This window comes from Pangasianodon hypophthalmus, chromosome 27, assembly GCF_027358585.1.
Source record: "Pangasianodon hypophthalmus isolate fPanHyp1 chromosome 27, fPanHyp1.pri, whole genome shotgun sequence".
Taxonomy (NCBI): Eukaryota; Metazoa; Chordata; class Actinopteri; order Siluriformes; family Pangasiidae; genus Pangasianodon; species Pangasianodon hypophthalmus.
In genome coordinates, this window is record NC_069736.1 from 9221432 (window position 1) to 9249413 (window position 27982).

The following is a 27982-nucleotide window of genomic DNA, read 5'->3' on the forward strand; positions in this document are numbered from 1 at the left end:
TCTCCCCCCTTCCCCAAAAACACTCTCAGATTAACTTTAACACTATCTGCAGTCTAAAAGGTAGAGCCTGCCTCTGTCAGTTCTTCTCCAGCTCACCACTAAAGGGACACACACACACAAACACTTCTCTCTTCTCTCATCTTGAGATCACTTTTGCAAATCTCTTGCTTTCTAAGCCAAAAGCCAAAACACGCCGTAGGCTCGGATTGGGCTTGATTTACTGGTCTTGTTTTCCTCTGTAATCCTGCATACCTGGACTTGCAGAGTGCTCTTGCGTGAGGGGGTTTAAGGAAGCCTTTCTTGGGTGCCTTCCCCCTCCCCTTTCCCTGGTTCCAGCACAGAACCTGTCCACTCCTAAAACAGTGTGGATGGTACCCAGTTTGATGGGACTGGAAGGCTGATGCCACAGGTGAGGTGCTGAGCTTCTGTCTTCTGAAGACAGGTGAGTTGATACCAACTTTTGTCATATTCCTGTCATAACTCTGTTTAACTTGTTAGCAGTAGGTTGGTGATGCTGTAGACTTCTAAGACAAGCTTCTAAGAAGTATTACCTGCCTTTCTTCATCCCTGATTCAGGTTCTCAGCTTCAGGTTCTCCCTCTCTTTTTATTCCTTTCCTCTCTGCTGTTTGGGATCACACTTAATGTGTGAATAAGTAAATCATCGGTTTATCTGCCAATAAGTAGCCCAGTGAATTTGATAACATCTATCTCTGGCTTTGATGTGGGTCTTAATCTGTTGTCAAGAAGACAACTTGTTAGAGATCAGTTTCTCACGGGGTTAGCCAACTAAACCCTGTTTGAGAGATGGAGAGATGGATTTACCCCTCTGGCATTTCTCACAATCTCTTGCGGTGCACTTGGGATTTCCACCAAACACTGGTTTCAACTGTAGTCGGTTTCATCTCAGAGTACATCACACATGACCATGTGGTCCACACACCACATGCTCTCTGGAAGACTAAGTTTCAGTTATGTTGGAAGGTGGGGATTTGTAGTCATTTGTAATGAGGGGAGTCGCTACTCTGCCTGCTGGAGCAATACTGGCATCAATAAAATTACTCCCTGACATTTATATAATAAATCCTCCGAATCCAGTGGCTACATGCTAATTAGATCTATTTTGATTTAATGTCAGTTGTCCTTGATACATATGAGGAATTGTGATAGCTTTTAAGCTATCAGCAAATTTTCATACTCTGTTACCAAGGAATAACAGATTGCCTTATAGACCATATGTCATAAGACTATACTCAGTCAGTTATACAGTTTTTGTTGTTTTATTTATTTTTTTACTCCATAACATAGGATTTGATGATGAATGTAATTTTAACTTTACATTCATTAATGATGAATGTAAAGTTAATGTGCATAATGTCAGGTTTAATTCAACAGCATATAAATCAATATTAAGTGACTTCTGCAGAAGGTACAGAGGCAAGACAAAGAATCTTCTTGAGCAAGACAGTGATCAAAAAAAACAAACAAACAAAGAAAAAAACACTATAACCACTATAACACTTTTCAGGGCAAAAAATGTCCAAGCCACATTACAGGCCTGGCATGAGGTCACCAAGAGGGATGCCCAGTGTCTGGTGATGTATATGAGTTACAGACATTTCAGGCCAAGAGTGCCTAGAGTCTAGCAGAGTTTGTAGATTTTTCTTTGCAAATACAGACTTCACCTCACCAGATAATTATCAGGTTGATGTGGGTTAGAGCAGAAAAATCATCAATTGCCCTGGAGACTGGATGCTTATTTAAAGCTTATATGGAGTACAGAAACATGCTGATGCTGTTTGATGATGAATCTTTGGCAAATGTAAATAGCAAAACCAATTTCACTGTGACATTTCCAGTAATAAAAAAAAATGTATTTCAGCTTTTACAGAAGTTATTTAACTAACATTAAATTCACAAATAATATGACTAATTAATTGCCTGAACATCCATTTAATTATAATCAGTGCATTTTTGGGTAGACTGCATAGCGCTAAAATATAATTTCCTGGAACAATAATCTTTGTAGCCTGAAATGAAACATATTTCTGATTTTAGTTTTATATGTTTAAAATATTTTAATGTCTGCATCTATAAGATGTAATCAGTTGAGACAAATCACAGAACAATTCACACTTGCACTTACGAGATAATCCATGTTTGGTCATCATGGGGTTAAAGGTGAAGTGAACGTGTTTTCAGGGTGAGACCACCCTTAACTCCTAATTGTCTGGGTGGTAAACTAAGAAGCTATGTATTTGTAACATAATATCCACCAAAGGGCTTGGTCAGCTGAGTCAGAGTTAACAGAATTCCTCTATTTTTGCTGTTTCCAACTATCCATTTATGTTTAAGTAGGATCTGGATTTTTCATCTAGATATGTGTTATGGAATATGTATTAGGATTGTCAGTAGAAATTGGTTCGAATTAGAAAAATACAAAATTCCATGTCCTGGAGACCATCAAAAGGTTTGGGAGAAAATGTCTTTAAATTCAAGGGGACTGAAATTCAAACTTGAGCGCCTCAGGTTGTCGAAAAGACTGTGGCAATTCAAGCCTTCTCAATTAGACCCATTAGCTGAACTGCTCACGTCCCCTCTCCAAAGCCAATGAGACATACCACACAAACACACGGTAACAGACCCTCCAAATGACGACGAGTGGTGAGTTTGACTCCCCGCCACAGGCTCGCCTGCAGTGTAGAAGCCTAGAACTGCTCCTCTATTGCCCACTAACACAGTAGTGCTGGTGAATGTGATCCCTGCACATTGTTCACTATCACATAATGGGACCTTTTCAGCAAAGGGCCAACAGGCCCACCATGGCAGGGAACAGAGAAGGCAGTGAAGACCCATGGGATGCCTGGGAGACCACTCTTAAAACCAGGGAAGATTAGAGCGGGTTGAACTTATCTTATTTGTCTTCTTAATGTGCTTTGTAGTTTATAGTTCAATCCACTAGTGTAACATAAGCTATTATTAAACTAAAATCACTGACATCAGTCATTAAAAAGAATAACGACATTTGGAATGCTACTACTACTGTAACAGAAATTTGTGATTTTTGTGACCATTTATGCTGTCATCTTTTAGCTCAAACAGTTCTGTGTGTGCTTTAGGTCTTTAGGATGGTCAAAACAAGCACTTTAGTGTCTCTTCTCCAGCTTTTCAGCACTCTTGCTCCCAGAGGAGGTGAGTCATCCTGCTTATTCTAGTTCCTCGTAATTAATTTATTACCCATCTTGCATCTTGCATCTGAATAATATTCATCTGAATAATTATTGATAATTAAGCAATATTGCATGATCAAGAATGTACGGAATATCAGCACAACTGTAATTCGGCTGTAGGCACGAGTGCCGCAGGCAATCATAGTCGTGCTGATATTCCGTACAACAGCACGACTGCAAGTATGATATTGCTTTTGCTTACCAGTTCTATAAACAAGAAATTAATATTGAGTAACTGACATTTCGGACACAATATGCCCAAATATTTTGTTTAATTTTGCTCCATCAACAAAAATAGTTCCCAAAGAGGTCATAGCTGGATAGAGCGCTTTGTGTTGCCATGCACTGCACAAACTGACTGACAGCCTGTAGTAAGTGTATGTGGTAAATGGTTTCAGTGTAACAAACTATTGCTAGAATTAGAATTTTATGTAGCAAACACAGACAAGCGGAATGATACAAATAGGGAACTGTACCAGTGTGGTAATACTAAATATCAGCACTCTTGGAATGTTGCTTGTCCAATCAAATTATTGTATAACAATAATTATATCAGGCTGTGTTGCTGCGAGAAGTATTAGCAAAACAATTGGGGACCAATTCTCAAATCTTGTGATAGGCTGTTTCATTTCGCATATAAGCTGGTATTTGAATGCATAATGCTTGGTATAATCATTAGTTTGGTGAGTGAAAACAAGCTACAAATAGAAATAAAGTTCTATAACTGCTGTCTCTGATTACCCAGGAAATACATTCAAAACCTGTATAAATTGAAATTTGTGTTTTCTACACTTCTTCTTTCTTTTCTTTCTTTCTTAGCTTTCTCTCAGGATATCCTCTACCCCTTTGGACCAGCTCATAGGGACACAGAAACCCCCAAGATGGATGATGGCAGTTCAACGGAAGTTACTCTATTAATTCCATTTATCTTCTTCAACGTCCCCTACCGCTCTCTATATGTGAGTCAACAGGGAAATTTTTTTTTTATAGGCATAGATCTTACTTCAAATTAAAATAATACGGGTTAATATTTATATAAATCAATTGTACACAATTATTGTTATCATGAATGTGCATAATCTTAATACATCTTAATATATTTCATAGAAATAAATATCAGTCAACTGTCAGTCCACCTACACATGAGAAACCAGTCATTCTTCTTAAGTACAAACATGTTCATCTAACTATCCAACTAATCAACACTAATATTAATTTACTCCATGTTTCTTACAACACAGGTAAACAACAATGGCGTAATCTCCTTCAACGTTCAGGTGAGCCAGTTTACTCCTGAGCCTTTTCCCCTCAGTGACAGTCGGTCATTTATTGCTCCCTTATGGGCTGATGTGCACAATGGTATCCGTGGGGATGTGTACTATCGTGAGACCACTGAGCCAGAGATCCTAGCAAGAGCTACTCAGGATGTCAGGAAATATATCAAGAGCATTCCATCCTTTACTGCTACCTGGGCTTTTATTGCCACATGGAACCAGGTCACATTCTACGGTGGCAGTCAGACAACACCGGTAAAGAAAGGAGGAACACTCCTATTATTTCACATGCCTAACCTCTCATTCTGAAAGGATACATATAGATCTGGTGCCATATAAATGAATACTTACATAATCTGAAAAAAATGTATTTATTTGTAACAGGTGAATACATTCCAGGCAGTGTTAATCTCAGATGGCATGGTCCACTTTGCCATGTTTAACTTTGGAGAAATTACATGGAGCACAGGGACAGCTAGTGGGGGAGATCCTCTGACTGGCTTGGGAGGAACCACTGCACAGGTAACCTTGTTTTTGAATTTCAGAGGCAAATCAGAGGTTTATTTAAAACTGTTTTTAGTAATGAAGCGCAACATGGTGCCTTGCATCTGATGTCTCGGACATTATTGACCTTTCTAGTCAGGTTTCAATGGTGGAGATGTCAGTCACTTCTTCAACCTGCCTGGTTCCCGCACAAATGATGTGGTCAACATTGAGCAAACTACAAATGTCAACGTGCCTGGTCGTTGGTTCTTCCGTGTTGACACCGAACAGATCGACCCAGCCAATGGCTGCAGCTATAATGGTAAAAAGATAATGTCTAAAAATGTGAACAGTCCTCTTCTTTTAGGATGTGATTATTAAAAGTTCTACAGTTTTGTAATACTCGAATGTCTAATTGTTTGAGTAAGGTTTGTTTGTGAGTGTGGGTAACTTGGGGTGGATCTATGATTCTTTTCCAGTTTCCTATTGAAGTCTTTTGAGGTTTTTTAAAATGTCAGGTCAAGCATTATAAAAGGTTAATAAATGACTTACTATAAGCACACTACTACCTGGTTTATACTCCTGTGCTAATGTATATTTGCATTTTGTTGTGAGAGTTAAGATGCAGGGAAAATGCTAGAGCTCAGGGCTGATTTCTACTTCTACGAGGCTGTCTCTGTGAGCATGTCAAGATCTAAGTCAAGTCAGCAAGTAACCAAGTCAATTCTCACCAAAAATATTTCAGAAGTGTTTATACTTGTCTGTATTCATCATGAGTGACTTTTGTATTGATGCACTTCAATTTAACTAGTGTTAAAATACACAAATTTTTCAGTTGGATTGACAGATGCGCTAGTTTTAATTTTTATTGAGTTGCTGTGGTCACCTACACCAGGGGTGTCCAATCTTGTCCGCAAAGGGCTGGTGTAGGTGCAAGTTTTCATTCCAATCAAGCAGGAGCCACACCTGTTTAATTAATTGATCTTGGCTTTCAATAGACTATAAGGTGTGGCTTCTGCTTGGTTAAAATGAAAACCTGCACCCACACCGGCCCTTTCTGGATAACATTGGATACCCCTGACCTACACTGTGTCTTTACTGTGGGTCTGAAAGAAAAAGTGAAGTGTGCATTCCTGCAGGATTAAACTGGCCATTATAAAGAACTACAGCTGGGATAAAGCCTCACAAGTTATTTTCGCATATAACATAACATGGGAAAAAAACAGATGCGTCCATGACAGAATATCTTCTCCTTGCTCTGTCAGAGCATGTAAAATTCATAAAAAGCTACTTTAACCCAACTTTTACAATTACAGGCATTTTTACAACAACAGCAGCAGACAACAGCGAGTAGCTTAGCAACAAGCTAGTAGGCTAACGTTAGTGTTAACTCTAATGTTGTTGTCCTCAAGACAATGATTTGTATGGTCATAGATTTAACCAAGTACCGTGTCTGTATATTAACTGATCTAAAGCCAATACTGCTATTAACTAATTTAAAAGTACTTTACACTGTTCACAGTGTACGCGGTCATGTTGATTGATGTCACTCCGTAAATGGGGAAGGAACAGGTAGTTGAGAAGACTACCTCAAGTTGACTAGTTTAAATTGCAAGTTGAGGGGGTGTATTCAGTGGTTGTTATTGGTTGTAAGGGAATTACATGTTGCAACTTCACATTGAATACAGCATATCTCTGCAGTGCAATATGTTAGGCGAACACTGGTTTGTGGAGAGGTGTGTCTGGTTAGTTTCTGAGATGTTTTGGTATTTCTTTCATGGGCTTAATCAAATTCAGAATAATATTGTTTAATTCAGAGTAATATTGTTCAAAATACATCTGCATTGTAAACAATAAAATGCTAAAAACAACAGGTGTAAACGATAAAAATTTCCCTCATCACATCCAGGACTTGTGCTGCCCAGCTGATTTCTGAAAGAGTAGTCTGTTAAAAATCTTATTAAAAGAGTTAAAATAGTATAAGAGTTTTGAAGATTGGTGTCTTTAATACAATTTCTCCTCTATCACACAAGGTGATATGATCACATTATTGTGTAATGGCAGAAAACTCCAATCATGACTTTGTTTTATATGTGAATGTAAAGTGCAAGGCTTTATACTGACTGTAGTTTGTTAAAATAACCAGTTTAACCCTGTAGTATCACACACCTTCTCTGTCTTCTAACAGACTGCTAATAGAGACAGAATGTAGGTAAATGAATGTAAACCACAGTAATAAAAATGAAAACTACAGCACCTGTCATTCCATGATTGATAGAACTGTGGATTTAAACACTGGTTAAACTGATGTGCTTTTGTACAAAATCTGCTCATACTGCCGAATTAAGATGAGTGAAACAGCTTCAGAAATGCTTGTGGTGGGAATTCACTTGGTTTGTAATTAATAATGTAAGGTTTCTTTTTCCCCAGCACTTTTCAAAACAAAGTTATACCAGTGTTGTATTTTTTCCTACAGTGAAATATGGAAGTCGTCTTTGTTTTGTCTTTTCTTTACTGTCTAATTCAGTAAATTCTGGTGTGGTTCATGTGACACTGCCCTCTAGAGGATATGCTCACATTATGTGGAAGTATTAAGACTTCACCCTGTGCAAGTGTCTGTGCACAACGTTTTGCCATGTTTGCAGAAGTATAATTCAGCCCTAACTCATTTTACATATTCAGGGCGGTTTTATCGACGTGGAGAGGTGTTCTGGCTGTCAGACCAGTGTTCTCAGCGTTGCAGATGTCTGGATTTGGACAATGAAGTCATTTGCCAGGAGGCTCCATGTGGCCAGTTAGAGACGTGTGAACATCAAGAGGGAGCATACTACTGCCAGCCCACCCGAACCAGCACCTGTGTAGTGTTTGGAGACCCCCATTATCACACCTTTGATGGCTTTCTCTACCACTTCCAAGTAAGACTGAATGTGCCTGATTTTGGAAAAAGTATTGCCTGAGTTGTTGCGCATGTGCTGGTCTGCACACATTCTTGCTTTGCACATGCAAACCACAATAAAATAAGCAAGTTATTCATTTAATGTTGTTATATGATCTCCATTTTTATTCTTTCCATTCCTACAGGGTACCTGCTCTTATCTTCTGGCCCGGCCATGCTGGGAGGTGCCTGGTCTCCCATTTTTCAGTGTTGAGGCTAAGAATGAAAATCGTGGTATGACTTCTGTGTCCTGGCTGAAAGATGTCACTGTGGAGGTGTATGGCTATCGAGTTACGCTACCAAAGGGAACTCTGGGCACTGTACAGGTGAGTTTCTGTCCCTCATTTTTCTGCCATAATTTACATAGGTAATAGGTAAAATGGTATGGTAAAATGGCCGTCAAATTCAATGTTAAACTTACTCAGTTCTCATTCATGTTTTCAGGTGGACAGTCTCTTGAAAACTCTACCTGTCCATCTCCAGTTAGGGGCTGTTAAAGTGTACCAGTCTGGTCTTGCAGTTGCCTTAGAAACTGACTTTGGGCTCTTGGTAACATATGATGGGCAGCACTATGCTTCCATCTCCCTTCCCAGCTCCTACTTCAACAATACTTGTGGCTTGTGTGGTAACTATAATGATGACCCTGCTGATGACCCTGTGCTGCCAGATGGTTCTTTAGCAGAAAGCGTTGTTGAATTAGGTGGTAGTTGGAGAGCGGAAGACACTGATTTTCGTTGCACAGATGGTTGTGCTCAGAACTGCAGCTTGTGTGAACCAGCAGCTGAAGCTTTTTACTTTCGTCCTGATTACTGTGGGCTCATAAACAAGACTGACGGGCCATTCCGAGAATGTCGGGCTGTGGTGGACCCCACTGCATTTGTCTACAGTTGTGTGTATGACATGTGCAGCAACCGTGATAACATCACAACTCTCTGCCAGGCTATACAGGCATATGCTTTGGCATGCCAAGCTTTGGGAGTAACCATTAGACCCTGGAGGTCACGTACATTCTGTGGTAAGTCACTCCATGCTTCATGCTTATTGAATGTTTCATGAAATTAAATATTGGTCTTACTATTTTTATCAACATTCATTATGGTTTACAGTGTTAATCCATTAAACCTTCCATATCTATTCCTCAACTGCTACTGTTTTTAGCTTTAACGTGCCCAGAGAACAGCCACTACCAGGTCTGCACAAGCGCTTGCCCCTCTTCCTGCTCCGAACTGACCTCCCACCTATACTGCACACATCCATGCACAGAGGGCTGCCAGTGTGACCAGGGCTTTGTGCTGAGTGGCAGCCACTGTGTCCGCCGCTCTGAATGTGGTTGTGAACGCGACGGCCTGTACTATGCTCTCAATGAAACCTTTTGGGTAGGTGAGAGGGGTGAGGTGGGCAGCGACTGCTTCCAGCGCTGTGTGTGTGGCCCAGCAGGTGAGGTCACCTGCTTTAATGACTCCTGCCAAGAAGGCGAGGTGTGCACAGCAGAATTGGGGTTGCTGGGGTGTTATCCTCGTAGAGAGGCCATGTGTTCATTATCTCAGACGTACATCTTAGCTACCTTCGATGGTTCATCCATGCCATTCCCAGATGAGAGCTCCTTCTACCTGGTGAAGACTATGGGGCGCCTGCCAGCCAATGTGTCAGCGGTGGAGGTGAAGATTGGAAGAAAGCTGGTGAATAAGGGTCCTACATGGAAGAGGCCTGTGGTCATCAGGGTTGCATACCTGGAGGCACAGATTGGTGGCACTGATTTTGACCTTGTTAAGGTTTGTGGAATACAAAATTAATTTAAAATACTTTAATTTTAATAATTACCCATTATAAGCATCTATGCATTTTATAGGATGTGAGGTGTGAGCAGCATAGTTGAGGGTCTGCTAAGTAAACTTAGCATGTAAGGTCATATAACAATGACCTATAACAATGACACCTCTTCTGTCTCTCCTTAGGTAAACGGGGAGCAAGTTCTTCTTCCATATGTCCACCCAATGGAACCTCTTGTGGTGTATCGTGCTCCTGGCAACGTTACTATCGTGGAATGGACCGGTCTAATTCGGGCCCGTTACTCCCGCCAAGGCTTTCTCAATATCTCACTCTCAACCCTGTTCTACAACTCAACCTGTGGCCTCTGTGGCTTCTTCAATGGAGATCCCTCTGATGACTTACGTTTGCCGAGTGGCCGTCAGGCTGACACGGCTGAACAGTTTGTTGAAGGCTGGAGGGCCATTGCTGATGACCTAACATGCAATGGCGACTGTGACGATCTGTACCGCATGTGCACAGACCTGAGGCTATACCAGAGCCCCTGGCTCTGTGGCAACATCAATGACCCAGGAAACAGCTCATTCCTGGCCTGCCACTTAGCCGTCAACCCCTCACCCTTCTTCAGGAACTGCCTGTATAATATGTGCGTGAAAGAGGGTAACCGCTCAGCTTTGTGCTCTTCCTTGCAGGCCTATGCTTCAGCCTGTCAGGATGCTCAGATCAACCTGGGGCCCTGGAGGAGTGCCACAAACTGCCGTAAGAAATATTTGACCCCAAAGTCAGTGTTATATCATTAGTCTTTCAGTTTTGCAGTTGTTTTGATATTATCTTCTCTCTCCCCTGTCCAGCACTGCCATGCCCAGAAAACAGCCACTTTGATGAGTGCACTACAGCATGCCCGCTGACTTGTGAAAATCTGGATGAGCCAGAGGAGCCCTGCCCATACCCCTGCTCCGAAGGCTGCCTGTGTGAAGAAGGCTTTGTGCTCCGTGATGGGCTCTGTGTACCCCGCAGTGACTGCGGTTGCTTCTACCTTGGTCGTCAACTAGCCACCAATGACACATTCTGGACTGACTGGGAATGTCAAGAACGCTGTTTCTGCAATGGGACAGACAACAGTGTCTACTGCAACTTTTCTCCATGCCACCCTGAGGAATACTGCCAAGAGACTGAGGGGCTATTTTTCTGCCAGCCTCGGACTGAGGCCCTGTGCGCGGTGGCTGGATATGGGCATTTCTTGCCTTTTGGAGGTGTCCCATTTGACCTCCAGAGCAGCTGCACACTTCGTTTGGTTACCACAGAGTGTGGGGGGCTGGATGAAGATGAGGACAGATATGCAGGGTTGGACAGCAGTTTCATTGCCGAGATAGGACTAGGGGACCTGCCTCGGTTCCAGCTTTCAGCCCGGAATGAGGAGAGAGATACAGGGCAGGCCATCTGGGTGCAAGGTTTTGTGTTGGAGGTTTATGGATATGAGATTGAGGTCTCAAGAAGCTTCAAACATACAGTTATGGTGAGGAATAGATTTACATTTACACTTTGATACATATCATGATAAAACAAAGTTTTCTGAATTAAACCCTTTCTTTCTTAGGCTCAGCAGTGTAATTTTCCTTATACTAGGCCCTGTAGCTGGACAGGAACACAAAGCCATTGAATACTGACCATTTGTACACCAAATTCTGTTAGGCAAAATATTTCATAATCACAAGAATTTGTCTGTAATTCCAATATATAAATGGTCACATTTTCTGGAGCTCAAGCACTTGTTTATGTCACAAAGTTATTTTTAATCAAGCAGACAGAACTGAAGACAAAGGAACATGTGAGGGAACATGAGGAATATCTGATTACAATCTATGTCTGTTAACAAGCTGGAATAAAGTCACAGAAAACCCAAACCTGAGTGATAGTTGGAAAAAGTTCACAACAGCATCTAAAGATCTGAGGGACTTTAGATCAAATAAAGATAGAGAGAGAGAGCAGAGGAAAGATGCTGAAAATTGTTCTCTGGGCCTCTCTATGTAATACAAGATCAGAGAAATGAGAAATAGATGGAAGGAAAGAAAAAACAGAAAAATTGTGCTCACACTACTGCTAACAGTAGATATATGGAAATAATGATTACATTTTATAATGTGAGTACTTTTCAACTTATCTCTACAAGGTAAATAAAGAGCGTTTGTACCTGCCTCTGAAATTGGGCCCCGGGAAAGTCAACATATACACTCTGGGATTACAGTTACTAGTGGAGACTGACTTTGGACTGAAGGTGAAGTAGCATCTTTACTCACTATCACTGTGCACAGAAAGAACCAACATTTAGTCAAATTGTGGATATTCAACTCAGTTGTCACTTTAAGAAGTGTTTAATGTAGCATAAACATGGGGTCTACTAGTAATGCAAAAGCATAGGACCGTTTCTAACCATCTTTGCTTCTTAGGTGGCATTTGACTGGAATACACTACTTCTGCTTTCTCTGCCCCGGAGCATCTTTAATTCCACTTGTGGTCTGTGCCAGGGAATGCCCATCTCTGGTCCTGCCCTCAGTGTCAGCGAATGGGGCATGATGTGGGCAGAGCGTGACACCTTCTGTCAAGTTGGGTGTGGTGACTCCTGCCCACGCTGTGGATTAGTTGAAAGAGGCCTGGCAGCAGATGTCCATGTCCCTGTGCAGACAATGGATGCCATCAACAACAATGACATTGAAAACTCTATCCCAGGAAACCGTTTCCACCTGGCTGAGGGCTTGTACGTTTATGTGGAACCAGAGGCGGTGAGGCTGTGTGGACTTATTATTGACCGTGGAGGTGTGTTTGCGCGGTGTCACAGCAAGGTGGCGCCAGCATACTTTTACCAGAGCTGTCTGCAGGATACATGTGTGGACCAGGGAGCACGAGAGACCATCTGTAATTGGTTGCAGATATACGCTAGTACCTGTCAAATCCAGGGGGTGTCTATGATTGGCTGGAGGAGCTCTACTCCATGTGGTGAGATACACAATCAACTTGCCCATGCAGTCATAATTTCATACAGTGTACTGTACACAATGAAACACACACTTTGAATTTTCAGTTTCACCCTGACTGAAGCTTTACCTTACACCTTACAGACCTATTTGAAACATATATTTGACTTTTTTTTAGCTACCTCACTACAGAATAATGCTTTGAACCCTTTCTGCCATCCTCCCTATGCGTGTGTGTGTGTATGTGTGTTCCTAGTGCTGTCATGCCCAGTTAACAGTCACTACTCAAGTTGTATGATGGTGTGCCAGCCCCAGTGTGCCCCAGCACGAGGCCAGAGAGACTGCAACCAGCACTGTGTGGAGGGTTGCCAATGTGATCAAGGTTATGTGCTCAATGGCAAAAGCTGCATTCTTAACCAGAACTGTGGCTGCTATACTGACAGCAAGTACTATGAGGTGAGAGAAGTCTTTGAGGTGGGCATGGAGGATTTCGAGAGCATACAGAGAGAGCATTATTCAAACAGGCAGAACAATGAATAACACTGTGGCTTATTTTAGATGGGTCCTTTAAGTGTTACAAGAGCCACAGTACAAGTGTGTAAGGTTCTGTCAGATTGGAAGATACCATGGTATGAAAGAACAGTAATCTTATTGTGATGGCAATGAAAATAACACCATTACAGTTTTAGATTAATGTGCAATATATCAATCCAATTCAGGATTTTGGCATGCCTTGCTCAATTAAATTGTAGCCAAACCATAGAAAAATCAAAGTTCAAAGTCCTGAAAACTCTATAAGCCTCTACAATTCTCCCTCTGTCTCTTGCTCACCTTAGCCTAAGCAGCTGTTTTGGAACAACGATTGCACCAAGCGTTGCCAGTGCATTGGCCGCAACTTGATCCAATGTGACCCTCGCCGCTGTAAGGCTGAGGAGGAGTGTGTTCTACGCCATGGTGTCCGTGGCTGCTTCGCCCGTCGCAACCAGCACTGTGTGGCATCAGGTGGTGGTGTTTTCCGCACGTTTGATGGTGCTTCCCTCCGCCTGCCTGCCTCCTGTTCCTTCGTCCTGTCTACTATCTGCCACAAGTTGCCCGAACTCTCCTTCCAGCTCATTGCCAACTTTGACAAGTGGAGCACACCCAATCTTACCACCATCTCACATGCCTACCTCTACATCAATGAGGAGAATATCCTAATTTCTGGGAACACTGTTAAGGTCTGTAAACTTGTTAATAATAATGTTGAGTGTTAATTGCTAATAATGTTGAGTGTCAATTGTTCTTACAAATGGAAAAAAATCATGGTTGTCATAGTTATTTCTCATTGGCATTATTATAGGTATGGGAGAAAAGTTGTATTCTGTTCACTACTTCACTTCAATTACATAAACTATTTATGGAAATAGGCAAACAAAACCTAATTCATCTTCCTCATGCCAGGTGTGTGTGGACAAGGGGCAGTGTAAATCAAAGAATGAAAGTTTTACCCACTAAGATGACCTTCTTTTCAAAAGAGTTAAAACTCTTTGAAAAAGGAGAGTGTCTATAAATCTATTGAGATTTAAGAAGTACTGGTGAATTTAAGTACAAAATTATCAATTATGATATGAGCAACTGTCCATTATGATATTGAATTTTCACTGCCCCTCTATCTCTTTTTAGGTAAATGGGACACCAGTGTCTGTGCCTTTTGTAACAGGCCTGATGACTCGCGTCTCCACATCCGAAGGTTTTCTGGTGATCGACACGCCACAGGACATCCAGGTCCGCTATAACCGTTTCAACACACTTAGTATCACCATGGGACCACGGCTACAGAACAAGGTGTGTGGTTTGTGTGGAAACTTTAATGGTGACCCCACTGATGATTACATCACTTCCCGTGGCAAACCAGCAACTAGCGCGCTGGAGCTTGCACAGAGCTGGAAGACCAACGGTATGCAGAACAGGTGTGTGTGGTTTCAAGAGAATGTCTTTTTATGATTCTATCTCACTCTTTCTCTCAATTCTCAAACTTTCTCTTCTTCTTTCCACTTCTCAAACTTTCTCTCACCCTCATTATCATTCTTTTCTTTAATTTCAATTTCTCATTTCACTCACTTATGCTATCTCAGTTTTCTTCTCATAATGTCTCACTTTTTTTGCCCAGATTTCTCTAAAAATCGCTTTCATTCTCTCACTCTTTCTCTCTCTCTTTCCCTCTCTACTTGTGTGTATTTGCAGCTGTGATGAAACTCAGTACGTGGCACTGGCTCAGTCCTGTGATAACACAGACATTTTGGAGCTGCAGGGCGAGGACAGCTGTTTGAAACTTACCCAGCCAAAGGGCTTTTTCCAGCCATGTCATGGTCTTTTGGACCCACAACCTTTCTACCAATCCTGTTACCTAGACGGCTGCTACAACCACCGCAAGGCACAGGTTTGCGGCTCTATGGCTGCCTATGCTGAGGCCTGCCGCTCCTTTGGCACACTCACCACCAAGTGGATTGCCCAGGAGAACTGCTGTAAGGGCACACTGCCACCTACCAGACAGGAGGGGGAAGTTTTTTTTTTGTAGGAGGTAGTGGGTGGTGGGACAAAAGCTTGAAAAGATCATTTTAACTTTGCTGAAGTGAAAGTATCCATAATATATACTCAGTGTAGGTTTATGGAAATTAAGATTAAAAAAGCTTGTGTAGAACACACCAATTTCCCATTAACTATACGAAGCAAACTTTTTAACATAAAATTATGCATTAATACTTTAATGACTGGAGCAGACAAGCTAGCTAACTGACTAAATATAGGCTAGGTGCTGGCATCTCTGATATCAACAATTAACAGTTCCCTAACTTGAACAGCATCACAAACTCAGTATAGATACAGAGCCCTCTAGAATTGTTAGTACCCTTCATAAAATGAGCAAAGATTATAGTATAAAATATATACAATATACCAGAAACTTTCTGTTGCCTTTAATAATGTCAAGTTCACCTGAGGTTGCACACACATGTAAAATCCTTTTATTATCCATCACCAAAACCAAAGAACTTTCAACACAAAAGACAGAGGTGGTTTGTGACTTGCACAAAACAGCAACAAATCATGCAATCTAGTAAGATATTTCAGCCCAGATGCTAGTTGTTTCTGCCAGGAGGTTCAGACATGGCTATAGGTAAAGCGATCAACAAGAGGATGAACCAGACATTCCAAATCCACACAGAAACTGCTATAGAAACATAAACTCAGTGTTTTGCAATGACTATCTCAGTCTCCGGATTTGAACCCTACCTAAAACATGGGGTCTGAATTGAAGAAGGAAACTCCACATGCACAAATCTAGGAATACAAAAGAGTGTAAAATATTCTGCAAGGAGGAGTGGACCAGGACAAATGTCTCCAAACTGTTTCAAACATAGCCCCTTTTACTAGCATGACTAGCAAGCAGCATGTAGTATTAATTTAACTATGTAGTGCACAGAAGTAATTTCATTCTGGTTTCTGAGTTATGGCATGCACTTCACATAAAATCTAAAACACTGTAGATTTACTGACTAGTGTTGGATATTGTGTTTAGCAGATTAACACTAATATGGCTGTGTCCAAGGAGGTGAAAACCTAGCCTAACATTAGCAGCTACTGTAATAAAACTTGAACATAGCCTTACCTCTTATTTACACTCTGCACACCTTCTTCTGCTTTTCTCTATGCCAGAAGAAAAACTGTAACTTGAAGACATATTGGGTATTGTAGAAAATACATGAACAGTGAAAAAAGAAAAGTCTAACCCTGCCTATGGATTACGAACAGAAAGTATTATTTCCATCAGCTTTTTTCTCACATGTGCCCATCTATTTTGACATAGCAATGAAAGTAATGTGTGTGTGTGTGTGTGTGTGTGTGTGTGTGTGTGTGTGTGTGCGTGTGTGTGTGTGTGTGTGTGTGCTAATTTTGTGCCTGGACCTGTCTTTAGCAGAATGGATCTATGACCCCTGTGCAGGGGAGATCTGCACAAACAACACTTGCGAGCAGGAGAATGGAGGAGACCTGTGTGGCTGCCCAGAACTTCCCAGCACAGAAATTAGTAAGCAGCATGACTGTTTTTGAGCCCTAATATCAGAGTCCATTAGGCCTCATATCAGAGACATTATCCTTATTTTTTTCTCCATCCCAAAAGCAGGAGACAGACTTCATGACCCTTAACCTATCAACTACATACAATGAAGATAGTACAAAGAATACAAAGGATATTGTCCCTAGAGTGTCTACACAGAAGACATCAAGCTACATATGCTCTATATTCTATAATAGTCTCTTTGAAAGGAAACACACTAGTTAATACCTTAGCTAAATCGTTACCTCAGGATGCAGGTGCTTACACTGTTGCTAAAGTTACAGCTAAATGCCAATGACGCTGCTAGTTACCTCAGTGTTGAGATGCAGGCAGCTTTTATACGCTGAAATGTCAAAAGGAATCGAGAGGCTAAAGCATGAAGACACAGAGGACGCTCTTTCCACTGTAATATTAATTCCACTTTCATTATATGGGTGTATTGTGATTATTTTTTTCTTTTCATATTTTAGTTTCATATTTTTATCCTTTTGTATTTGTAGCTGTCCTGTGAGTTTCACATCATTTTGTGTCGTCTTCTTATTGCGTGCCATTGCAACAAAATGACAACAAATGACAAAGTTCTGGCACTGATAGAATTTTTTTTATGAAACCATGGCCCAGTTACAAACATGGTAGTGTCAAAGGCGAACTGTAAACTAAACATGCTAATAGACAGAAAAAATATTCTTACTACCTCAAGCCCACTTTGAATATGCAACCCCATTTTCTGCACCAGAGTCTGGATTGCGCTGATTGATAAACATAAGCAGAACATAGTGATTCCCTTTAATTGCAGGTCTATTGTTAGAGGATCTTCATTGTATAATATGACATGGAGACCATGTTATCGCAAAGTCTGTCATAGAATTTGACCAAGATTTTATTGGGATTATCTCGTATAGTGCGATTGCTGTAAATACACAGTGTAAAACCAGCGTTCACTCAGCATTAGACACCTCTTGTCATGGAAATAAACAGTAAAAGCCAAAAATAGTTGAACTTTGAGGGCGCTAGCTCTACCGATAGCAAATATAATCACCGGACGAATCCTAAATGGCTTCCCACTGGCCATATAGGGCATAGGGTGTATAACTCTTTTGTTGTACCCTATACAGTACATGTACGTAGAGAGTAGGAAGACAATTTCTGTAAAGTTGCTTTGTGACATTTTCTATTATTAAAAGCTCCTGTCAAATAAAATCATACTGAATTATGGACACTAGCGTGTGTAGTTGCCAGAACAACCTGACAAATCTGTTTTGGGGTTATTTGAGCCAAAGACCACAAACTATTTATGCCTTTTTTTCCAGAATTATTATTTTTTTCCCCATCAGCCTGTACTCATGTAGATAGAAATATAGCCTTGTATGACTAGAAATAACTGCAAGTGGACAGATTTGCCTATGATGACTTGACTGGTGGCATGTATCCTCAATACTAGGATTAACGGACCATCAAGTTAGATTACCAATAGAATAAATATTAATCTTCCACTTAAACCAATGAATCACAAACTGATAGATGAATAACTGTATTATTTGCCTGTGGGTTGCCAGGAACAACAATTATTTTTCTTTTCAGAGGCAATGTATACTTTTAATATTAAAAAATAGTCAAGACCTCAAAACAAGACCACATTCAACAGGTGAACTTCAAATTTCTCTTTATTTTATTGTAATTTCTATTGAACAGGTGAGGATGATATTATTCAAGCTGAGGTGACATGCAAACACGCTCAGATGGAGGTGTCTATCTCAAAGTGTCGCCTGTTCCAGCTCGGCTTTGAGAGGGAGGATGTGCGTATCAACGACCAGCGTTGCTCTGGCATCGAGGGTGAAGACTTTATCTCCTTCCACATCAACAACACCAAAGGCTATTGTGGCTCCATAGTGCAGGTGCACCAACCCTTCACCAAAGAACATTTGAAACTAGCATAACAGTTTGAGACATGCAAAAACATGCAGTATTGGAAAGTTTACATCTTCAGGATTTTTAGCCAACAGACAAGGCTATTTACATAAATATAACAATTGTTCTATTCTTGGAGGGCCAGTTGGTGTTCTCCTTCTTCTAACAAACCACATTCAGTCCACAAAGGCCTTGATAGTTAGATGATAAGTTGAATGTGATTAAATGTATTAAGTAAGACACAGTGCTAAATAGTAGTGCTTTTACTCTTCAGGAATGGAGTGTGATATGAGTATGCTGTGCTTTACTGCATATGGAATATGGTGAATAGGGTACATCTTTTCATGATATGTATTAAGTATACAAGTTTGAATTGAACTAAAAAAATTATATTTATGTTTATAGTTACAGCATTTGACAGATGTCCTTATATAGAGGGGTCTAAAAATACCATCAAGATAAAACCCTATTAAAGAGGATTTAATACAACAAACTAGTACAGCAGCAAAAACAATATAAGTCAAGGTTTTTTTTATTATTAATGAAAGTATATTTTATATTTCCTAGACATTTTCAGAATTACAGTCGGACTGTAGTTAAGACCCTACCTTAACTACACAGAACTTTGATTTCATTATTAACAAACTAATGCAAAAAGTTTACTAATACACTCTTAATTATTCAAGTATATGTTTTATTTAAGCTTCTAATACAATGATAGTTCATACAGCTAGTGGCTAAATTATCAGTCCTGTTCATAATGTCTTATCATCCCTACTGCTTTCAGTAAAAATCAACCAACTTTTGACTCATATTAGTGAAAAATAATGGAATCTTGTTTGCCAAATAAAATTTGACAAACCCATAGTTTTTCCAAGACTAACTAAATGAAACAGTTAATGATACTGCTGTATATAAAAGGATTCTGACTTCTAAAAAGTGTAGTTAGATAAATGAATAAACAAAATATGAACTTAACCATACTTTTAAATGTAAAATCCATTTGAACTTTATAATGAGTGTAACAATTGTCCTGGCAAGGATTTTCCATTCAAGTCTTGAAAATAAAGTAATCTAGTAAACCATAAACCACTCAGTAATTGTTATAATAGCTATAGCAGTAATTTTTTTTTTTGTCCTTTTGTCTGAATTGACTTTGAGACTGTTTCTCATAATGCAGTCTTCATTATGGACTCATTCAGAGCATGAGAAAGTAATTCAATTCCAAACCACTGACATTGTGAGTGCTTTGTGTGTGGGTCTTTGTGTCCAGTCGAATGGCACGCACATCATGTACAAGAACACGGTGTGGATCGAGAGCGTGAATAACACAGGGAATGTGGTGACCCGTGACAAGACCATCAATGTGGAGTTCTCTTGCGCTTACGAGCTGGACATTAAGATCTCCCTGGAGACAGTGCTCAAGCCCATGCTGAGGTCAGAGGTCAACTGAGGTTATTAACCTACATCCCACAATGGCTCTGTGATTGCACAAAGGCCTTATTCATGAGTCCTAACCTTGTCTTTGTTATAGTTGGTAGATGTAATCCAGGAAAGGTTAAGTAGTTGACATTGAGTCTCTGTTTGTCGTAGTTTTGTTTCATTTTAACAAGTAAGTTTACAATCTATGTTTAAATCATCAGTCATTTAATAATTTTGAATAACTCTAACTTATTTGTTATTATGTAACCCAATTTATGAGTAGCCCCAAAATGAATTAAATAGCCATAACTATAATTGTATTCCTCATACATTTCTGAAGATGATTATTTATGTTTTTTGTTCCAGTCTACAGTACATCATTAAACATGTTTGAACATGTTCTCTTTCTCTCTCATTCCACAGTGTAATTAACCTCACCCTCCCCACCCAGGAGGGGAACTTCATCACCAAGATGGCTCTTTATAAAAACGCCTCGTATCGGCAGCCATACCGTGAGGGCGAGGTGGTGCTCAGTACACGTGATGTGCTATTCGTGGGTGTTTTTGTGGAAGGAGCCGATGATTCCCAGCTCATCCTCATAGTGAACATGTGCTGGGCCACACCATCACGCTACAGCAGTGACCGCCTTCGCTACATCATCATAGAAAGAGGGTGAACACGCACTCACAAACACACGTGCACTATTGTAGTTTTTATGACACAAGATATTTTACATTTTTTTAAGTTTGCTAACAAGTTATGGTACAGGCACATAAATATAAAGAAACCTAAGAGTGCCACTTTTGGAAAAAGGCTAGCAGACTTTAATCATTTCTTAATTTTGTATAGAATAAAAGAAAAATTTAAAGAATTAGTTTTAACAGTATTTGAAACCATTTTTCTTGTCATGACACACCACCAGGACACACCACTACCAAGGACCACTAATACCATGTGTAACATTTTATACTCAAGAGATTTAGAATCAATGCTCAGGCTTTATTAACAATACCAACACACTGTCCAAAATCCCAAATGGTATAGCAGACAAGAGTCAGAACATGATTAGGCATAAAACACCAAAACCAGAGAATAAGCCAAAGATTAGTCAGGTTTACAGACAAAGGGTCTAAACACATTCAGGGCAATCAGGGATAAATAAGTCTCAGATTGTTAAGAAATCACAATGACGTGCTGAAAACTGTGAGTTTGTACACTGGGAAATGAGGTGAACAGAAAACTGAGGTCAGGAAAATCCCCCATACACATACGATTTGGTGTTGTGGCTATCCTGAAACTGGGATTTGCCTTCTGTACAAGTATCAGTAGGTTAATGAACAAATATTCGGTTAACCACTAAGAGAGGAGTAAAACAGCTTTAATTTGGCCTTTTTCATATTTTCTCACTGACTTCATGTGGACATAGAGAATACCTGAATGATGACACCTCAAACAGTTAGAAGGGTGAATACATGTTCGCACCCTCAATTTGAATTCCTGTGGCCTAGACTGAAGAGGGACGTTCACGTGCCCAAATCTAAAAGACCTTAAAATGTTCTGCTCCAAGTGTATTTAACCTTGCTGACATTAAAGGAAGAGGTAAAATATTGTGTTTAAATAAAGCTATTCAGTTCCCCTTGTGTTTATTCAAACTATCACTACTTGCATGCATTTTCTTTTTATATATTCATTATTGCTTATTTTCCTGAAGAGTGTCAATAGTACTATCACTATCATTTATGTGAAATTATCCACATTGCACCTGTGAAAAACACGAAGATAAAGTGGTATAATGGGTTAATGTCCTGGCAGCTACTTGTTACTACATGGTTTTAATTTGATAGTGTGACAACACTGTTAATTATAGACTCTTCAGCCAACAAGAGCAAATGTCTAAATCTCTGCTTTTTATGAAAACATAATTTTTTCCTGGATTCTAGAATTCCTGACTGTCGCCATATGCTTAGGACATAGCCTTGTGATGTATACTCTTATTATAACAGTAGCAATTTTTGAAAGGGTCATGTGTTCCTTCTGTTATGGGCTAATCCATGAGAGTATGTCGGTTTCAGGTGTCCCAATATTAAAGACAACACTATTGGCATGGCGGAGAATGGTGTGTCTCTGACCTGCCGCTTTCACGTCACTGTGTTTAAGTTCATCGGCGATTATGATGAGGTGCACCTTCATTGCGATGTCACATTGTGTGACTCCGAGACCAATGCATGCAAAGTGGTGAGAACACACGCACACACACACACACACACACACTGAGGACCTGCTTTTAATCCTCACTAGGTCAACATGTATGGACATGTACGATACTAGATATTGAAGGATACATTACTTACAGTTATATCACAGCACGTGGAAGGCATGATTCTGATAAGAGAAGGTGTTGATTAATTTTCTGAGATAGCAGTTCTGACAGAAGTTCAGGCTGCAACACAAAACACAGGATTATATTAAGGCACACTCATTCTAATATGTCATTGTTTCCATAGTAACAACTTACAGAGGGACTTGTATGGCAGATGCTCTACATAGTGTTTAAAAAAAGTGTGTAATTATTGTTATGTTTTAGTTTTCTGTGAGATGTTTATTGAGCATGTTTGAAAGAAGTCTCCAGCATCAGCACTTTGTAATAGTCAGAGGTTTTCTGACATGGGAAGGTCTTCAGGAAGAAGACACTGCAGTTCCTCAGTAACAGCTGCATTATTGAGCACAAGAGAGAGAGAGGGAGAGAAACAAATGAGAGGCTAGTGAGGGAATGACTGTTTATAGCTGCTATAATGTAGGTGATAACAGGAACACGTATGATATGTCGTTGTTTAATAAATTAAAAAAATTTAATCTTTGGCATGTGGTAATCATTGAAATGTGGTATAAGAGGAATAAAACACCTCAAGACGTACTGTTATAGGACAATAATCAAGTTCTGGGTGGACCACTCCATGTCATTGATTTTCCTGTAACAGTAGGTCCTATTATGTTTTATTCCTTACCTGAGGAATAATGTTTCTCTGAAATCTGTTGTATAAAATCTTCCTCAATAGCCTGTTCACACACAATTTTTGACTCAAGATTAATTATTATGTATTTTATTTACAAGGTAACATGATCACACAAATAGGCCCTTATTTTCATGATCATGGCGCAAGCAAAAAAAAACAAGTTATAAGGTACAACCATTAGGTATTCTCTGCATTTTAGTGATGTTGATTACAGGCATTAATCTAATGGCCAGTTATAAAAAGAGAGTTAGGGTGAGTTCTGCTGTTATATCTAATCAAATCAGCCTCTCTCATTTCCTTTAAAGCTAAGTCATTAGTTTTAACTTATAGATTTCACATCAATATTTCTTGTGCGCTTCTGCGGGCTTCACTCACATGTGTGAACCTCCATACCTGATACTGTTTATATCAGATAATTCCATGTCTCTATGATGGCAGTAAATTTAATTAATACTATTAATTAAATGATGTTTAGTGCATAATTACCTGTTAACTGTCTGATTCACATTTACTAGCCACAACTGAATTATCCGTTCTTATTTGTTACAGATACAATAATTCAGTCAGTTATATTTAGCTAGTGTTAAAGTTAATTAGCCTATTTTTACTGAAGAGTGGTGACGTTAATAGTTTACATCCATAAAATTGGTTTGCTACAAATGAGATAGGACTTTGCCTTTTTTGTGGCTATTTGTTTATATATAATATTTATTCCTAGAACTGTCCACACAACAGAAGGAGCTACAGCGACTACAGTCAGCAAAAAGAACACATACTGTCAGTGGGACCAATCAGAAAACGAGGTAGTGTATGTAGGTGTAGGTCTGGGTGCGTGTGGGTGCGTGTGGGTGCGTGTGTGTGCGTGCGTGCATGCACATACATGGGTGTGGTTGTGTGGGTGTGTGCATGGCATTCATTCATCTTTAGTAATGCCTTATCTTGGTCAGGGTAAGACTCTGTTAGATCCAGAGTCTATCCCTGAGCCACCAGCCATGAGGCAGGAACACACCCTGGATGGCGGTCCATTGTAGGGCACCCGTGGACACACACATTCACACACTCATTCACACCTAGGGGCAATGATAATGAGACCTGAAATATACTGCATGTGTGAGGAAATAATTGAGCAAGGAAATGCATTTGTGGCCATACTGTATTCCGTGTGTGTGTGTGTGTGTGTGTGTGTGTGTGTGTGTGTGTGTGTGTGTATGTGTTGCAGAATCAGACTGGTGTGAGGAGGGTAATGGAGGTTGTGAGCAGATCTGCACTAGTCAGGTATCAGGCCCAGTGTGTAGTTGTGTGACTGGAATGCTGCAGCGAGATGGGAAGAGTTGCCGTGGTGAGTGCCACAAACACACATACACACAAAAAACTTGCTTTCAACAAAAAAGTTATAAAAAAATGAAAACAACGGTTGATTCATTACCATGATTGACTTAAAACATTATAAGGCACTATAGAAAACCATTCTACTTACTCACACAAACACCTTGTCAGTATATTGTATGTCAGTGCATTGTTCTTGCACAATCACAACATTTAACTGGTTCTGCCAACTTGCTGTAACTCTAAACCAAAATGCAAGTAAGTATGACATAAGCAGAGAACACACTGTTTGTACATCCCGAGCATCTCACGCACAATGCTATTCCAACATCACTGACAAGACACACTATTCACCTGTATATGCCTCTGAGAGTAAAATGCTTGAAAATGCATTTCATATCACATGTTCAATCTGTCTATCCCTTCATCCATCCATCCATCTCACCCATTCAACCATCCACACACACACCATCAATCCATCCATCCATCCATCAAATTCAGCAGAGGTCTGTCTGTTTATTTGTCTATCCACCCATCCATCCATCCATCCATCCATCTGATCATGTAGATCAGAGATTCAGGAGGTATCTATCTATCTATCTATCTATCTCCCTCTGACTTTTTCTCATTCTTTTCCTCTGACTCTCTCTATTTTTCTCCTCAGAGTTGCACTGACTGATCCCACACATATTTTCCTCTCTATCTTTTTCCATAGCTACCAGTTCCAGCACAGATCTCCAGCCCCTCGCTCCCCTGGTTGCCATTGGCATCTGCGTCATGCTTCTGATACACACACACGCCTCTGTGCTTTTCTCCAGCAGAGCTTAACGCCAACTAAACCATGGCCGCGCTGAGGAGAGGAGGAGAGGCGGCAAAAACAAGGGGGGGCTGAGAAAGCAAGATAGAGAGAAAACAAGGAGAGGAGGAGTGCATGTTTTAACCACACACTGCAAAGAACTGTGATTAAACACTCCTCATTCTGCTGCATGGACACTTTAAAAGCAAACCAGCGTGTGTAAAATAGATCCACCTTCGAAACCCTTGTTCAAAAGAACCTTGCCATTAGCAAACACGCGCAGCCCAAAAAAAAAAATCTGTCTGAATTTATTAGATATAGATGTTCAGCTACTAAATACACAGATTAGCAAAGAGAGATTAGTGAGATACAGTTTAGTAGATTATGATGTCTGATAAACACCACCTTGTGGGAAATTATGTTGCAATGAGTGGTTAAAATTCTCAGTGCTACATATTTATATTTGATTTTTTTAAAAATAATTTCTCCCTATTCAAGTTCTCAACTTTGTCAATTATTTAATTTCCCTTTTTGCCATATTGAAGTATTTTTCACATTAATCATTGCTGGAAAAGTATTTGTTATGTATGAAGTATTGAAAATATCACTGATGAGTTCTAGATGATTAAATCCCGTTCATATTACTTGGTATACCCATGACACTATTGTGAAATAAAATCGCACCCCATGGAGGAGAGGAAATATGTTACAAAACCAACACAAGTATTTCATTTGTCCTCAAAACATGTTTTTACAGGGTTAGTCATTAAACCTGTATATACTGACCATTTTGTAATGAATGTGTACTATTATCTTGTACTGTGATGCTGAATAGTTTGAGAAAAATCACCATTTATTAGGTTACAGCAGTGGGTGAATAAGTTATATGCACATGCAGATTAGCCTTGACATATAAAAACACTTGAGCAGATGGAAACGCAGAGAAATGTTTGGGATCAGATGCCACTACAATGAACTCCAGATTACTGATAAATGAATATGTCTGTTTGCACCCTCCTTTAATGAGGATGTCACTGTTTCTGTAGGACAATTTTATGATCACACGTTTCTTTGAGAATAAAGCAAGCGCTTTACATCATTCAACCCACTTTGATTCTATTTCAGGGTGTTTAGTTAGTCAGAAGGATTACATGCCAAAAGTGCAACTCTATTAATGTGTATATTTCCTCTCATGAATGCTTGAGTGTATTTCTTTCCTTCGTATTCACACAGCAGTGTTGCTGGGGTTTTTAAACATTGTATGCACTTACTGACCACAGACACACCTACCTTGTGGGTCTACAGTGAGAAACGCTTTTTTTGTACACACTATTAATGGCGTCAGTCTGTGACCACAGCACTGCTATCGGGTTGATATTTTAAATCCAACACTGACGGGTTTATGGTCCCCACCTGATACACTTGCACCAGTGCCACACACACACTGGTGCCACTATTATGTCAGTGCCACTCCTGTGCTTAGGATGGTCCACCATCCAAATTATATCTGATCATTCTCCTGCAATGAACTGGCATCCTAGCCAGTGTGTGTTCCTGCTATAGGCTCCGGATCCACCACCACCCTGATCAGGATCAAGCAGTAACGTCAGATGAATTACTGAACCAAATGAACCATTAATGGCTGTCTACGCCTTCATAAGGGTCACTTTCTGACCACAGCACTGCTGTTGGTTTGATATTTTGGTTGAGGGACTATTTTCAACCACCAATGAAATAGCATGGTTTACTGTGCTACACCTGATTTACATTTGAAAACTGCTCATTTGGCTGACGACTTACAACTGAGAGAGGACTTACAACTGAGATGAGGGTTAAGGGCCTTGCTTGAGGACTCAACTGGTGGTACTAGGGTTTGAACTGATCAGTAGCCCAAAGCCTTAACCACTGAGCCATCACTACACTGCTGATATACTTACACCAATAATCTCTCTCTCTCTCTCTCTGTCTCTCTCTCTCTCTCTCTCTGCCACCATGCCAGTGCTCAGAATGGTCCACTGTCCAAATAATATCTGATCAGTGGTGGTCCTATCAGGGCCCCCAGAAACCAAGAGCTCCCTAAAAATGCAAATTATATATTTGTAAGTAATAATGCTAAACATTGATGTTAAAACACTGCATAGAGCCCCATTCTTTTATTTTGCTAAGGGCCCCCAAATCACTAGATCCACCCCTGGGTCCTATGCATGTCCCTGTCCAGAGGAACAATGCACAGGCTACAGAAGGGATTGTATATTTAGAAATTGAATAAAAAGGTTAATTATACCGGATAAAATGGGCAATATGTAAAGGTATAAAGGTGTAGCTGATAAACTGGTCACTGAGTGTTTCGATCAACTCATTAGTGCGCTCATTTCCGCGTTTGTCATCCACGTCGCCATGGCGACAGCTTGGTGGGCGGTGCCTTGACTACAGCTAAACCCAGCAGCTTTTTCTGCTCTATCATTAACACACGCTTGTGTACCGGTGCTGATGGCTGTGTAACACCGAGCGAACATCCCGCTGACGTTTCTGCCGGAATTCATCCATTTTGGAGGAGAGCAGGGAGAATGAACCGGAGCTCCACCGGTAAGAGGGAATCTTTGGGCTACGCAGAGAGAAGAGAAAGCGGCAGGATTAGTTTGTAGGCCACAAAGTGTGACATAACCTGCTTTATTCCTCAGTAGCCAGGGTCAGCTAGCGGTATTTATTCATGTCCTACATGTCCTCTAGTACTGTGAAGCGTTTGAAATGAAATATTTGCTCA

The 27982-nt window shown here is 40.2% G+C and overlaps 2 protein-coding genes across 3 annotated transcripts in view; both read left to right on the forward strand.

Annotated features, from left to right (window-relative positions):
* tecta (tectorin alpha) lies at nucleotides 1–26332 on the forward strand. Of its 2 annotated transcripts, XM_026921943.3 has the most exons (26): nucleotides 1–442; nucleotides 3118–3190; nucleotides 4048–4187; nucleotides 4470–4757; nucleotides 4887–5024; nucleotides 5142–5307; nucleotides 7668–7900; nucleotides 8067–8246; nucleotides 8365–8935; nucleotides 9079–9692; nucleotides 9876–10446; nucleotides 10539–11203; nucleotides 11858–11962; nucleotides 12135–12681; nucleotides 12916–13115; nucleotides 13496–13876; nucleotides 14322–14608; nucleotides 14883–15163; nucleotides 16612–16722; nucleotides 18445–18647; nucleotides 19934–20097; nucleotides 20506–20754; nucleotides 22155–22317; nucleotides 23815–23899; nucleotides 24316–24435; nucleotides 25138–26332. In XM_026921943.3, the coding sequence occupies exons 2-26, from the start codon at nucleotides 3127–3129 to the stop codon at nucleotides 25248–25250; spliced, it is 6639 nt and encodes a 2212-aa protein (XP_026777744.1). In that variant the 5' UTR covers nucleotides 1–442; nucleotides 3118–3126; the 3' UTR covers nucleotides 25251–26332. The 2 variants fall into 2 exon arrangements, 1 of the variants encoding a protein (XP_026777744.1); XR_008301113.1 differs by lacking the exons at nucleotides 19934–20097; nucleotides 20506–20754; nucleotides 22155–22317; ... (1 more) ...; nucleotides 24316–24435; nucleotides 25138–26332 and having other exon boundaries at nucleotides 16615–16722; nucleotides 18445–18473.
* Nucleotides 26333–27664: 1332 nt separating this feature from the next.
* usp2b (ubiquitin specific peptidase 2b) overlaps nucleotides 27665–27982 on the forward strand; it is a 45530-nt gene continuing 45212 nt past the window's right edge. The window contains exon 1 of the mRNA XM_026921944.3: nucleotides 27665–27804. The gene's annotated coding sequence lies outside the window, so the exon portion shown is untranslated. The remainder of the gene's footprint in view (nucleotides 27805–27982) is intronic.

What these genes read in the sequence shown, in the direction of transcription:
- tecta (XM_026921943.3), top strand. Translation starts at nt 3,127, where the DNA reads ATGGTCAAAACAAGCACTTTAGTGTCTCTTCTCCAGCTTTTCAGCACT. An exon ending in CACTCTTGCTCCCAGAGGAG is followed by an intron (nt 3,191 to 4,047) that starts GTGAGTCATCCT and finishes TTTCTTTCTTAG; the next exon opens with CTTTCTCTCAGGATATCCTC. An exon ending in ATTGTGGCTCCATAGTGCAG is followed by an intron (nt 18,648 to 19,933) that starts GTGCACCAACCC and finishes CTTTGTGTCCAG; the next exon opens with TCGAATGGCACGCACATCAT.